We start from the raw sequence: 13,679 nt of genomic DNA on the forward strand, positions 1-13,679 counted from the left end.
AACAAAACTATGTAAAAACATTTTTTTTTTGTATAAAAGTAAGGTTGGGACCATTTTAAATATGTAACTTTATTGTCAAAGTTCAATGACATTAACGCTAAACAAATTAACGTTAAGCCAACGTCCTCTCTTCCTCTTCACCTGCTGGCTCCGGCTGTGAATCTTCTCCCACTCCTCCAATAAAAGATAAAACATAACAAATAAAATTATGATTTATGGCTCCATATTTCTCCTCCGCTGTCCGATTTGAACTGCAGCTGTCATTGACCGCTACTGTCTACTGGCGCTCATAGATATATATACTGACAGTATATATAGTATATATATCTATGACCGGCGCTGACGAGCCGTGGGGCCGCCATCTTGGACCGGTCGACTGTTCTACTCAGTGTAATCCGTTTGGCAGCTGCAATGAAGTGGCAGCGCATTTAATTAATGAAACCTCACTGAATACCAAACTGATTTTCACGCAGGTTTTTTTTTGCTGCAAAGGTCATACATGTAGATTTGTAACATGTTGGTCATTTTAATGTCAATTTTAACACTTAATTACACACTTGATTACTAGTGTGTTCCTTTATTCCGGTCACCAATATATGCATTGCATGGTCTTGCTGTGCGTGCAATACAATGTAAAGTAACAGGAACACACCAATAGTACCAACAGAGGCCGCCATTGGTGTGTGTGTGTGTGTGTGTGTGTGTGTGTGTGTGTGTGTGTGTGTGTGTGTGTGTGTGTGTGTGTGTGTGTGACACGTCAACAACTGTAACTGGGAGTACATCGATCTTGTACGAGTTCACGGGTAGTGAGTTACGGGTTTGACGTTCCAGGGCACTTTCACGGGTAGAAGATTGTGAAAACACGAGTTATGGGTTGCATGGAACGCACCATTAGATATTAGGGCACCCAACATGGCCGCCGGGTGAGCCCACATTCAGTATTTAGAGCTATAAGGAACACCCAACATGGCCGCCGGGTGAGCCCACGTTCTGCCGGAGGAATGCGGTGGGCGGGGCGGTCGGCGTGTGTCAGACTTGGGGATGACAGGAGAGCTGCTGCTGCAGGATCGTGAGGAAGGGAAGTGTCGCTCTCGGTCCGGCTGGAATTACTTTGAAATATCTTCCCACCCAGTTTTTGGACCGAACATCTTTCCTTCCCAAACAGCGCGGCTCAGAAGACCTTGAGTCATGTCGGAGGACCTGAGCTCCCAGCCCTGGTCCATCAACAAAGACGACTATGAGCTCCAGGAGGTTATCGGTAGGTGAGCCTAGCCGGTAGCTTCACTAGATGTTCTCTGCATGTGTGTCAGTCTCCACTGAGGGTATCGCGTCTCTAAGCATCGCGGTAGATGTGTTCTTCAGTGAGCTGTGTGGATGTCCCCCAGACAGGCGGAGTGAGACAGGGTTCCTGGTGAGAGGCAGACCCCTTCACCCGGGGTGAGACTGGGGACGGTCCTGGGTAGAGGCAGACCCCTTCACCCGGGGTGAGACAGGGGACGGTCATGGGGAGAGGCAGACCTCTTCACCCGGGCTGAGACAGGGGATGGTCCTGGGGAGAGGCAGACCCCTTCACCCGGCCTGAGATACTATAATGGGGCTTTAATGTTCTCACTAGTTTGGGCTGTGAAGTAGAATATTCATTAAACTCGTGAGTTTAACAATTTTAGTTTAAGAGAATGTGCCCTTTTTTACCTGAAATTCGGTTTATTGTTGAAAATGTAAAACTTATACAAAGTCATAGAAACCAAGAGATTTAATTGGGTACCTAATTTACGAATCAAATAGAGCAACTTAATCCAGTGTTCCCCAAGGGGATCCAGTCCTGGGAGGGCTCGGGTCTTGGGAGGTCTCGGGTCCTGGGTCGTCCCGGGTCCTTGGTGGTCCTGGGTCGTTTGGGTCCTGGGTCGTCCCGGTTCCTCAGTGGTCCTGCGTGGTCTCGTGTCCTGGGTCGTCCCAGATCCTGGGTGGTCTCGGGTCCTGGGTCAAATCACCCGGGAAAATCTGGTGATTTGAATTATTTGAGCATATCCCCTTGCTTTTGACATGAGGAGTAGGCCTATTTAAAGTTTTTGCCCTACATCTCTTGGGCTTTGGTGAAGCACGTTTTTTAAATATGTAGGCCCCTTATGAGGTACTAATTCTCGACTCATAGGTGAATGCAAAGATGACATGAATCATAGGAAAAATTTGGTAATTTTCTTTACTGAGAAGTAGCTGCAGACGCCTATGATGAGCTCACTGTTGTGTCACCCCCGGGGTACTGAACGGGTTGGTCTTTATACAAAACCCATTCTGCACACCATTGTGTATATTTGTACAGGAGTTGTATTTAGCTTACCTGTGCTTCACATCTCACCTCGCTTTCTGTAATCTTTAGGGGAACCTCACTGGATAACGCCCTTCTTTTCAGCATGCACACAACAGATACTGTTCCTCTCCTATAGCTCCTAACGTGTTTGGTGGCATTTTAACTGCATTTTAACTGTTAACTGTCAGATTCCTGTGCAGGTACTTTAAGGCACACATCCTCCTCAACCCAAAGTCTGTTCCCTTTACAACTGTACTTTTAACCGCTGTGATACATTTGGAAATGTACAAATGTGTTTCACTCATTGGAAATGTAGACAGAAGCTACAGTCCAGCCACTGTGTTTGTGTAGAGGAAAGACGTTTTCTCTAAGGGTCTCTTCAAACAAAAACTCCTCCTTCTCAATGGCAAACGATGTTCAGTTGGTCTCTCTTTGTCCCTCTCTGTCTCCTGTATTTCTCTGTTCTTTGTATCTCTGTCTCCTGTATCTCTCTGTCTCCTGTATCGCTCTGTCTCCTGTATCTCTTGGTCTCCTGTATCTCTCTGTCTCCTGTATCTAGTACACTCTTTCGTCGCTCACTGTAATTTAGTCTGTGTCATAAGATGTCATAAGCTGTCATAACCATGGAATGTCTTCAGGTCATCCAGGCCTACATCATGCTACATCATGTTTCACCTTCCTCTTCCAATAGAGTCTGCTTAAAGAAAATGCGACGGACAAATGGCGAGAGCTTCCTATGGACATATTTGAACCCAGCCACTGGCTCACTTGTAAACCTTTCTTTGCTCAAGGTACTATTGTCCCTGAGTGCATTGCAGCAGGGATGATATGGATACTGGTTGTTGAAATGTATCAATCTCAATTTTTGGTTTATGTTAGATGACATAGATGTATATTTTTTACTATTAATGTTGATTTGCATTGAGGCTGATGGAATCATATTCATGAGAAGTTAAGTTAAATTAAAAAGAAGACAGAATCTCCTGAGTTAGTCTCAAGTGAACACGGTTTCATGTGAACTTGGATAATTCCTCTCATTTATACTATTCTGACCACTAAGTCATGGGCTGGTATTTGCCATGGCTTATAGCTGCTGGTGGTGGTGAGGGCTGGATGGAGGTGGGGGGGATGAGGGGGTTACAGAGGCTGTCCTTGATGGAGAGTTGGGATTGTGAGGATGGCCCTGCATTTTTCACAGAATGCTCCGCAAACTATTGTTTTAGAAAGTTCCCTGGGGAAGGAGCTTTGGTTGGGACATGGTCCAGCCCACTCTCTCCTCCCCAGTGGTGATTGGATCATATTTGACAGAGCCTCACTCAGCGGGGGGTACCACTCCTCCTCTAGACTAGACTCAGGCTCTGATCTGGGTTTGGCCCAGCTGCCTAGGCCAAACACTCTAGTTATGTTGTTCTGTATCCACCCTGCAACTAGGGCTGAACGATTAATCAAATTCAAATGGAAATCGCAACGTAATAGACCGCGATATGCAAATCACAAAGGCTGCGATAAAAAAAACAAAAAACTTTTATTTTTCGATATTTCTTTTACTGACTGGAGATTAGTAAGATTTATATTAAATTTTCTTTTACAATTCAATAGTTAAATTAAGATGTTATATCAATTCATCTCAACTAGGGTTGTGCCTATGGACGATGTCATCATCCATCGTGATGGCTGACCGACATCACGATGGAGAGCCACCATCGTGATGCCACGCCCCCCCCCCCCCCATAGTTAGTTAAACCTAGAAACTTTGCAGGGATTGCTCTGTAAATTAAATTAACAATATAACTAATGCATATGCATGTTATTTTAAATACAGTAGCCTATGCCAGCGATGTGACTACCGTGATCTGATCGCATTTCTCGAGGCAGATTACACCGTGCCATGTCGCCAAACTATGACTGCGGCTGGAGAAAATGTACAGCGAAGCAGCGGCCTCCCTCCGTGAGATCCTGTCCTTAACGGAGAAAGTTGCCATCGAGTTGACTACAAGTCGTACGTGACCAAGACCGTTCACTTTTTACTGACTGGGTTGTGCAGAGTGCGATCCTGCAGACCCGCTCAATACCAGACAGGCACACTGCAGAAAACATGAATTTTTGTTTCCAAATATTTATTTTAAAACGAAAATATCAGTTTTAGTGCACGTGTGTTAAATTAAATGGTTTTATATCTTAAATTCCGTTGCAAATAGGAGGCGCGCAGCATCAATATCCTAACTAAAAAAACGAAGTCGGCCAACGCAGACACATTTTGCAGATTGTAAATTGACATGAGACATTGTAAACGTTCACAATCCTGCTCTGTGCTCTGTGATATTTTGTTTATCATCATTTCTATTAACTTCTGCGAGGCGCATAAATTGGTCAAGTAGATCGGTCGTCTGCCGGTCTATTGCGCGGATCACACATGAGCAGATCTTGCACACAACATCAGTCGTGTCCCTTGGCTGTCCACTCATCAGGTCTAAATCCAAAAAATTGCCATAAAAGCGAAGTAGTAGGCCTACCCTTTACCCTCCCCCCTTTTGCTTTTTTTTGTGAATAATACATAACATAAGGACCTTAATAAATATTAAAAAATCTCATATTAAATCACAATCACAATATTGGTCAAAATAATCGCAATTAAATTATTTTGCCAAATCGTTCAGCCCTACCCGCAACCATGCTTCTCTTTTTCTCTTCTCTTCTCTTTTTTATTCCATTCTAAAACATCTGCGCCCTGATCCAATCAGGCCCCTCCGAACATCAGCAGACGCCCTCTGATCATGGTCGGTACTGCAGTTCTTACAACCGTCTTTCCACTGCAACACCAGTCCAGGCCCCCTGGCCCCGTGTTCAGCCACGGGAGGAATGGTACTCACTAAGAAATCCGCCGGCCAAGGGGGGGATTGGGAGACGTGTGTCACATTTCTGATCGTGCGTTGGAATAAGGTTTGGAATGTGGGCGCGATATGCAAGGAGGTGTAATAACTAAAGGCTTAGTGGCAGGACGGCATCCAGCAAGGGGCAGGTCTGACCACCAAAGAGAGGCTGGGGGCCCATTGGTCCTCTCGGTGTGAGTCAGGACCTTGACCCGCCTCCTGTGGAGGGCCTTGTTGTTGCAGCTCATTCTAAGTCATGTATCTTTGTTTTCTGGAAGTCCCTGACTCTGATTCCCAGACTCTGATTCCCGGTGCTGTACCAAGTAGACCTTGGTCATTGGTGGCCATTCTGGGTCAGTCAGTCAGATGAGAGGGTCTTTACTCTGACTCTAACCTGGGTTATCATGGCTTTCCAAAGTCTTCATGGCTTTCCAGACGCCTTGAGGGAGACGTGTTTTCAGCGTCTTGGTTACAATGTGTTTATACAATGAAACATAATAATATTACAATATGTAAATTATATGGTTTGATACATTGCTGTTAAGTTAAGAATCGTTGCATATAAATTTGTTTAAGTCTATCAAGTTATAAAACGTAAATAACTTTTCTGTTTTTTTCCTATGGAGTAGGATCGGTAGTGTAAGTAAGTGCTAGGTTTATAGGTTACCAAAGAACTTCAATAAAAAAGTACTAAGGTTGGAGAGCTATCCTGGAAGCCAGCATACTGATAGCATGACAGCGTGTCATGTCTATTCCTAAACAAGGCTGGGACCCGGAGTGGACCACCTAGGACCAGGTCCTCTCAAATATGTTCAAACTAAGTTTAATTAATCAAGCCTAGCTATTTAGAGAAACAAACAATTCTCACAAGTTAAATGTAGGGGTGTATGGTATAAACGGTATAGAAAGTACACCGGTGTGAATTTGCGCTGGATTTTGACGATACCGTGACACCGGTGTGACCGGTAGACAGTGTTGTGTGTAATGCTTGTTCATGTAATAAGTCAAGTTACACGTAACTACTGAAAATATGGTATATATGGGAAAATACTAATGAAACGTAGTTCTTTTGGCTGGTAGTGTGAAGCTGTCCCTGCATCTCAGACATTGCTTCCGCAGGCATTTTCCAAAGCTTACAACAAAAAAAGCCAGCTGTGGAACGAGATAACAAACGCTGTCACTGTTTACCTGTGTATGGACTAGGGATTTGACTCCGAACTTCGTTATTCAAATATATATATTTTTAATAATATTCGAACGAATATTAGGTAGCCCTTAATATTCAAACCTTTTATGGGCATTATTTTTTGTAAACGGGACATAGACCGACTCATTTCATGGATTCTTGTGAGACCAGGTTGCCTTAATTACATCTGTTGCATATTTAAGTTGAAAACTAAATGTCAAGGGAAAGAGGCGGTGGTTGCAAAAAGTATTTTGATCGCTTATTAAGGGTTGGGTAGTATGGGCATTGTCACTACTAGCGATGCACCGATCTGACTTTTTCAGTTCCGATGCCGATACCGATGCTGGGGCCTTGCGTATCGGTCGATACCCGATATCGATCCGATATCAGCACGTTTACATGCAGTCATAATCGGGTAACTAAACAAATAAGACCTCAACAGGACTAAATCAGATAAGAACACCTAGATAAGTCGTTCATAGTCCGGTCTATATCTGCATGTAAACAGCATGTTTTGAAGTTCGCGTTCTGCGCATGCTTGAAATCTTTTCCGGGGGCCATGAGCCGGAAGTAGAAGGAGACGGTATACGTGTTGTCGCCGTCGGAAAATGAGAAACGGCTATTTATTTAGAAAGGTGGCGCAGAAGATGGAGGAAGCCGGTGAAGGTAGTTACCCTCTGAAGCGTATCCCTGGCCGCAGGAGCGCACATGGCATGCATTCATTAAAGGTGGAAGCACACAGACGCTACGCTTCGATTTCACCGAAGGCTGAATTAAAAGTACATGTTTTCCTAAATGTGGGTCATCAATGAGGTTGTAAAGTAGTAACTTCGGGCACATCTGTCAAAATAAACGTTTTATTTTTCCGACGCATTTACGATCTTTATTCATTCATTGTGCCGTGGCCGAACTGACGGGGATATTCTCTGATATTATGTATCTTAAAGACCGCGTCGGGTTCTCCGACTCTCTGGTACTTCCACAACAAGTAAAGACTCGTAGTGTGGGTTATCTCGGCCATGGGGGAGAATGAATTGGGGGAATGCCGTATACGGACAGGCGGCGGAGGGGCTGCTCCGGCGGGAGAAAGATGTTTTCAGTAGACAGCTGTCAACTCACTTCGGGTCGGCGATTTATTTAAAAAGCTGGCGCAGAAGATGGAGGAAGCCGGTGTTGTGCCAATGTAGTTACCCCCTATAAGGAGTGTATCATCATCAACATGCATGCAGTACACACTACGCTTTGATTTCACCCAAGGCTGAATTAAAAGTACATGTTTTTCTAAATGTTGCTCAACGAGGTTGTAAAGTAGTAACTTCGATCTCTATTCATTAATTGCGCCACGGCCGAACTGACAGGGATATTCTCTGATATTATGAAACGCGACATGGAGGACAAAGCAATGTTTTCAGTAGACAGCTGTCAGTTCACTTCGGGTCCATATAATTTCTCCGACGCTCCATTGTTCCGACCTCTCGGGCGTATGCAGACTCCTCCGCCAGCAGAGCCAGCTCCTCGGGCTGGACTCCGCATACGACCGAGGCAACACTCGCTTTACACGCATTGCAAACAGCCGTCGAGCTAGTTGGTGTGGTGAGGCTGAAATATCTCCAAATCACAGACCCCTTCGTGCGCTCCATGCTGTCTGTTGCTGCAACTCCACTCAATGCTTGCGCGTAGCGGCATGCATGACGTATCCCTTGTCGTTTAATATGTTTTAAAATATTATTTAAAAAGGGACGGATCGGTCTTGCGGATCGCTTTGCTTTTACAGATACCCAATCCAGCTAAAATGTTGATATCGGGACCAATATCCGATCCTAATATCGGATCGGTGCATCCCTAGTCACTACCTGGAGCTTGCATGTACGGAGCCTGGGTCTGTTGAAGGTGGCGTTGCTGTTTTTAGGCTGTGATAGCCATAGGATAGGTACATTGTACATATATATATATATATTTTTTTTACTTATCTTTTATATTAAAGCATTTGTTTTTAATCTTATCTTTGTAATGTTGATATATTGGATAATTTTCCTTGGTGAATAAAATCTTATATTGTTTTTACCACCTTACCTTGGACTCTTGTATAAACCCATGTTCACCATAACAAACTTGTGGGGTAACAAACCACTTCACTGCAATAATTATTTACATTTGTCAGATTACCTTTTTTCAATGTTTTTTTAAAACTACAATTTATGTGGTATAAATCACGAAGATGCAAAGTAGGTTCAGCATACAGCCATCATGTATGAATGTAGCAAGAATAGATAACAATATCAAGTACTTAAGGTATCATTTGTATATTACTGTACAGCATAAAAACATTTGCTAATTACAGTAGCTCAGCATATCAAGTATTTGTACTCAACCTTTTCTCCCCAGTTGAAATAAGTGTTTATCTTATACAGTAGGCCTACTTTAGTATAACAGCACTTGGGTTAGTAAACAAATCACAACAACCAACATGAATTTGAAGTTTTATTCAGGCTGGCAAAACAAGGCGATTGCCTCTCCCAAGTCTATCGTCTTGCAGTATCCACTCCAGGAAATGCCGGTAAGCTGTAAGCCGATATTGTCTAGATAGATAGCTAGATAGATAGATAGTCCTTTATTAATCCCCCTTAGGAGAAATTCACAGTGTCCAGCAGAACAGTGGGAAAAGAGTGTAAAACAATACAAATATACACCTACAAGCTACAAGCTATACAAATAAATTTACCAATTGAAATAAAATATAATAAAAAACTATTTGAATAAGATAAACATACTATATACATGTAACTGTCCGTTTGTAGGTGACTTGTGCATTTAAAAAATAAATATGACTATAAGTATAAATGTGCCAATTTGCAGGGTTCCTGAGGTAATGAAAATGAAATAAATAACAATGTTTAAACAACAATCAGTCCTGAGGTGTGGGGTTTAGTCCTTAATCAAGTCTAGAAAAGGAGGTGTTGGGGCTTTGGAGGTGTTAGGAGCGGGGGGTTGAGGTGTTGTAAAGTCTGATAGCTGATGGGATGAAAGAGCCCCCCAAGCGCTTTGAGGCACATGGCTGAATGAGTCTGTGGCTGAACGTGCTCCTGAGTTGCCTCAGCTCGGCGTAGAGAGGGTGAGAGGGATTGTCCATGATCGCCTGCAGCTTTCCTCTCATCCTCCTCTCTGTCACAGCCTCCACACAGTCCAGCTTCATCCCCACCACAGAGCTCGCTTTCCTTACCAGCTTATTCAGCTTGCTGGCACCACCGCTCCCGATGCCTCCTCCCCAGCACACTGCAGCAAAGAAGGTGGCACTGGCTACCACAGACTGGTAGAATATCCGTAGCAGCCTAGTGCACACATTGAAAGACCTGAGCCTCCTCAGGAAGAACAGCCTGCTCTGTCCCTTCCTGTAGAGGGCCTCAGTGTTGTCTGACCAGTCCAGTTTATTGTTTAGATGCACCCCAAGGAACTTGTAGGTGTCCACCATCTCCACCCCCCTCCCTGTTTTTGGAAACAGGTATTGGGGGGCTCTTTCTGCGCCGGAAGTCCACCACGAGCTCCTTGGTTTTCCCGGTGTTGAGCTGATCACCATCCCACAAAGTTCTCAACCAGTTCCCTGTGCTCCTCCTCCTTATTGTCTGTGATGCATCCAACAATGGAGGAGTCGTCAGGAGTGTTCGGGAGTTGTAGCAGAAATCCGGTGTAGAGGTGTAGAGGGTGAACAAAAACGGTGAAAGTACAGTTCCTTGGGGTGTGCCGGTGTTGCTTGTCACCACGTCTGACAAGCAGTGTCGCAGCCTGACATACTGCGGCCTGTCCGTGAGGTAGTTAGTAATCCATGCCACCATGTCAGGATCCACCTGCATCACTTGGACCTTCTCAGCCAGCCGGACTGGCTGGACGGTGTCGAAAGCACTGGAGAAATCGAAAAACATGATCCTCACCATGCTTTGCAGCCTCCTCCACGCCAATGTCAGTCTGATATATACAGTCTGAAATATATAAATATATAAATAAATATATATATATATATAAGCACATAAAAGTTTTTGTATGAGCTAAAACCCCTCTGTTTTGCAGAGCTTCTTTCTCATGCTCCCTTTGTGCAGTTCAAGAGAGGCGAGTTTGGCAATGTAGTGCAGCCTTTATCTTTTGAAACACAGACACAACCAATGACAACAAGTCTGGTTGTCGATGCCAAACTGTGTCTCCTCCTGAAAAGTAATCCCCCGGGCCCTGTTTGCGATGGTCCGCCGATTTGAGCAGTAATATGCTGCAGTGCTCTGGAATCTTGTGTCTTCTGCTGCTACGCAACTAGGAGTATGAGCGGTCCAAGATGGCGGCCGCATTTCTTGCGTCCAAGCAGCCAATGCGGCGTCTACTCTTTATTATGTCTATGGCTGAGCATCTGCTGGGTACGGCCACGGCCATAGCAGTACCCTCCCCTCAATGGGTGCCTCCAGGCGACCCACCAGCTATATCAGGTTGCTCCGCATGGAAATCTCGGACCAAGGATGCATCAAAGATGTTGCTGCAGGTCTGCCAGCTACACTCCTCAGGGCCATGACCCTCCCAGTCCACCAAGTACTGGTAACCCCAGCCCTGTCGGCGCACGTCCAGCAGCCCCCGGACAGTGTAGGCCGGGTGGTCATCGATGATGCAGGGTGGTGGAGGGGCTGCAACCGGGGGGGACAGAGGGCTGGTAGGAACAGGCTTCAACCGAGAGACATGAAATGTGGGATGAACCATATGGGAAGGCAACTTTAGTTTGACTACTGTAGGGTCAAATCAGAAAAGGGCCCACATAACGGGGGGTGATAAGATTGAGATAAGATTAGATGAGATAAGATTTCATAATAATGAGATAAAAAGTCGAAATTATGAGATAAAAAGTGTGTCACAATCATCGCTGGCGTCCCGAACCATGCAAAAGACAAGCAATCCTGAATAAAGTAAGAATTACAGCTATGGTTACTTTTGTTAAAGTCTTTCAATAAGTACACCGTTACAACTAAACAAATTAGATCTCTGTTTGTGTAGTCAAAGCTACACAAACAGAGATCTAATTTGTTTAGTTAATTTAAGCATGGTTGGGGATGCCAGCGATGATGGTGACAATGAAGGGACCTTTGAAAACAGCGCTACTGGAGCACACGCACACTTTACATTCTATCTCATAATTATGACTTTTTATCTCATTATTATGACTTTTTATCTCATAATTTCAACTTTTTATCTCATGACTTTTTCTCTCATAATTATGACTTACAATGGGGATTTTATTTTTTATCAAGGAAGAGTTTATCTTTTTTTTTTACTGGTGGGAATGGGCTTCCATACTTTTAAGATGTATACTGAAACAACACTTTAAGTACATTAGCGTTGGTATATTTATTTCAAGTACACTTACATTGAACTTAAATAGATCAGAAGAAGAACTATACTTTTCCAAAAGTCTACCTAAAATATACTTAACATGAAGTATATTTCTGAAAAATGTACTTGGAATGAATTATGTACTTCGGAAATATATTTTGAATACAATTCAGTGTACTTAATTTTCACCAGGGCATGGACTGCTACAGAACACTGGAGCGCCACATGCATATTTCTGATCCTCCCTCTCTGTTCCTTAATTACTTGTATCTGCATGAAAGTATCTGCTTAGTAACAAACCAACTGCAGTATAGTTGGCCATTATATATCCAGGCTATTCAACTAATCTGATTGTGAAGAAAACGGTAGATCTAACCCCTAAGTTCAGGGGTGTCTGACCCCTAAGTTCAGGGGTGTCTGACCCCTAAGTTCAGGGGTGTCTGACCCCTAAGTTAAGAGGTGTCTGACCCCTAAGTTAAGGGGTGGCTGACCCCTAAGTTCCAGGGGTGGCTGACCCCTAAGTTAAGGGGTGTATGACCCCTAAGTTCCAGGGGTGTCTGACCCCTAAGTTAAGGGGTGTCTACGCCCCTAAGTTCCAGGGGTGTCTGACCCCTAAGTTAAGGGGTGTCTGACCCCTACTGAGCCCCTTGCCTCTCCCTCTCGGGGTGGGAGAGGCTCCAGGAGGGTTGCTGTTGATCCATGGAGGCCACCCAGAGCCCGAGCTCCTTGACAGCCCTGTCCGGGCGGGGCCCCCTGGAAAAGGGGTGTTTGGCAGTGCTCCCTGACAGGCCTAGCCGGGCAGGGCCCCCTGGGAGAGGGGTGTTTGGCAAGGCCCCCTGACAGCCCTGGCCGGGCAGGGCCCCCTGGGGTGAGCGGTGTTTGCCGGGCCCCTTGGGAGAGGGGTGTTGGGCGGGGCTGCTTGGTATTCAGCCATTGTGTGGCGTGTCATGGCCACTAGTTGATTAGACGGAGGTTACTTCAAAGGAAATGCCAACAGTAACGCTTGCCTTGGGGGCCCTGCTGCTTTGCGTTTTTTTTTTTGTTTAATTTCTGGTCCTCCCTGATGCAGGGTGTGGCTGTTGGGGGCATGGAGGGAAGGGAGGGCCTAGTGTCTTTGAGGGACTCATTGGTCGATGTAACAATGCAAGGCTTCATAGTGTATTGGAGTGTGTTAATGTTAATGTCAACTAGAATTCCTGGTTGATCTCCTCTTTAGACTTGAAAGTTGTCTGCTTTTAAAAAGTTCTGATGCTGCAGTCCCCAGTGTGTTATTAAGTAATTAATTAACTTAACATATTTCACTTGACACGCGTTGAGGGCCAAATATTCTCTGAGAACTCCTAGATCCAATGTCTGTATATTCCATCAGAGTCAGACCAGCGGTACCTTCACCCTCCTCTGTTCTCTACGTTCTCTACCTCCACATGGAACTCATTCTGGGGCTCCATGTTCCCTGATGTATTTGACCCTTGACCTGCCTGCTATTCCTGGTTAGAGAGAGTACCGTCTCACCCCCCCCATACACACTCACTCACTCACTCACACTGATACACTCACTCACAGACACACTGACTCACACTCTCACAGACACACTCTGACACACTGACTGACACACACACACGAAGACTGAAGTGTGTGTGATCTCAACATGGAGTTACCAGAACTATGGAACTACCAGACATCTTCTGATTTATACAGACCTAAATAACAGACTCCCTCTGCCCTGATGTCTCACCCACATTATAATGACAGGCTGTTGTTCAGCCTGACTACTGAACCAGTATCACCACATGACATTACTCAATAGGATGTCATTAAATGGTAATTAACTAACAGTAATTAAATGTGTGTGTGTGTGTGTGCGTGCAATAGTTCAGTCCTCTATCCCTGTCCCCCTCCCATTGTGTGGTGGTTGGGTAGTGGAGTTTTAGCGCTGTGGTCAGAGCAATGGTCAGAG

The 13,679-nt window shown here is 44.8% G+C and overlaps 1 protein-coding gene across 1 annotated transcript in view; it reads left to right on the forward strand.

Annotated features, from left to right (window-relative positions):
* Positions 1-1,084: 1,084 nt before the first annotated feature.
* The window catches only part of LOC311366534 (serine/threonine-protein kinase OSR1-like), a gene marked incomplete at its 3' end in the record, with an annotated part of 54,300 nt that continues 41,705 nt past the window's right edge, over positions 1,085-13,679 (forward strand). Inside the window, exon 1 of the mRNA XM_084485320.1 lies at positions 1,085-1,262. Within this exon, the coding sequence (XP_084341446.1) occupies positions 1,189-1,262 (74 nt within the window). The 5' untranslated portion in view covers positions 1,085-1,188. The remainder of the gene's footprint in view (positions 1,263-13,679) is intronic.

This window comes from Micromesistius poutassou (assembly GCF_964030765.1).
Source record: "Micromesistius poutassou genome assembly, chromosome: 21".
NCBI classification, from domain to species: domain Eukaryota; kingdom Metazoa; phylum Chordata; class Actinopteri; order Gadiformes; family Gadidae; genus Micromesistius; species Micromesistius poutassou.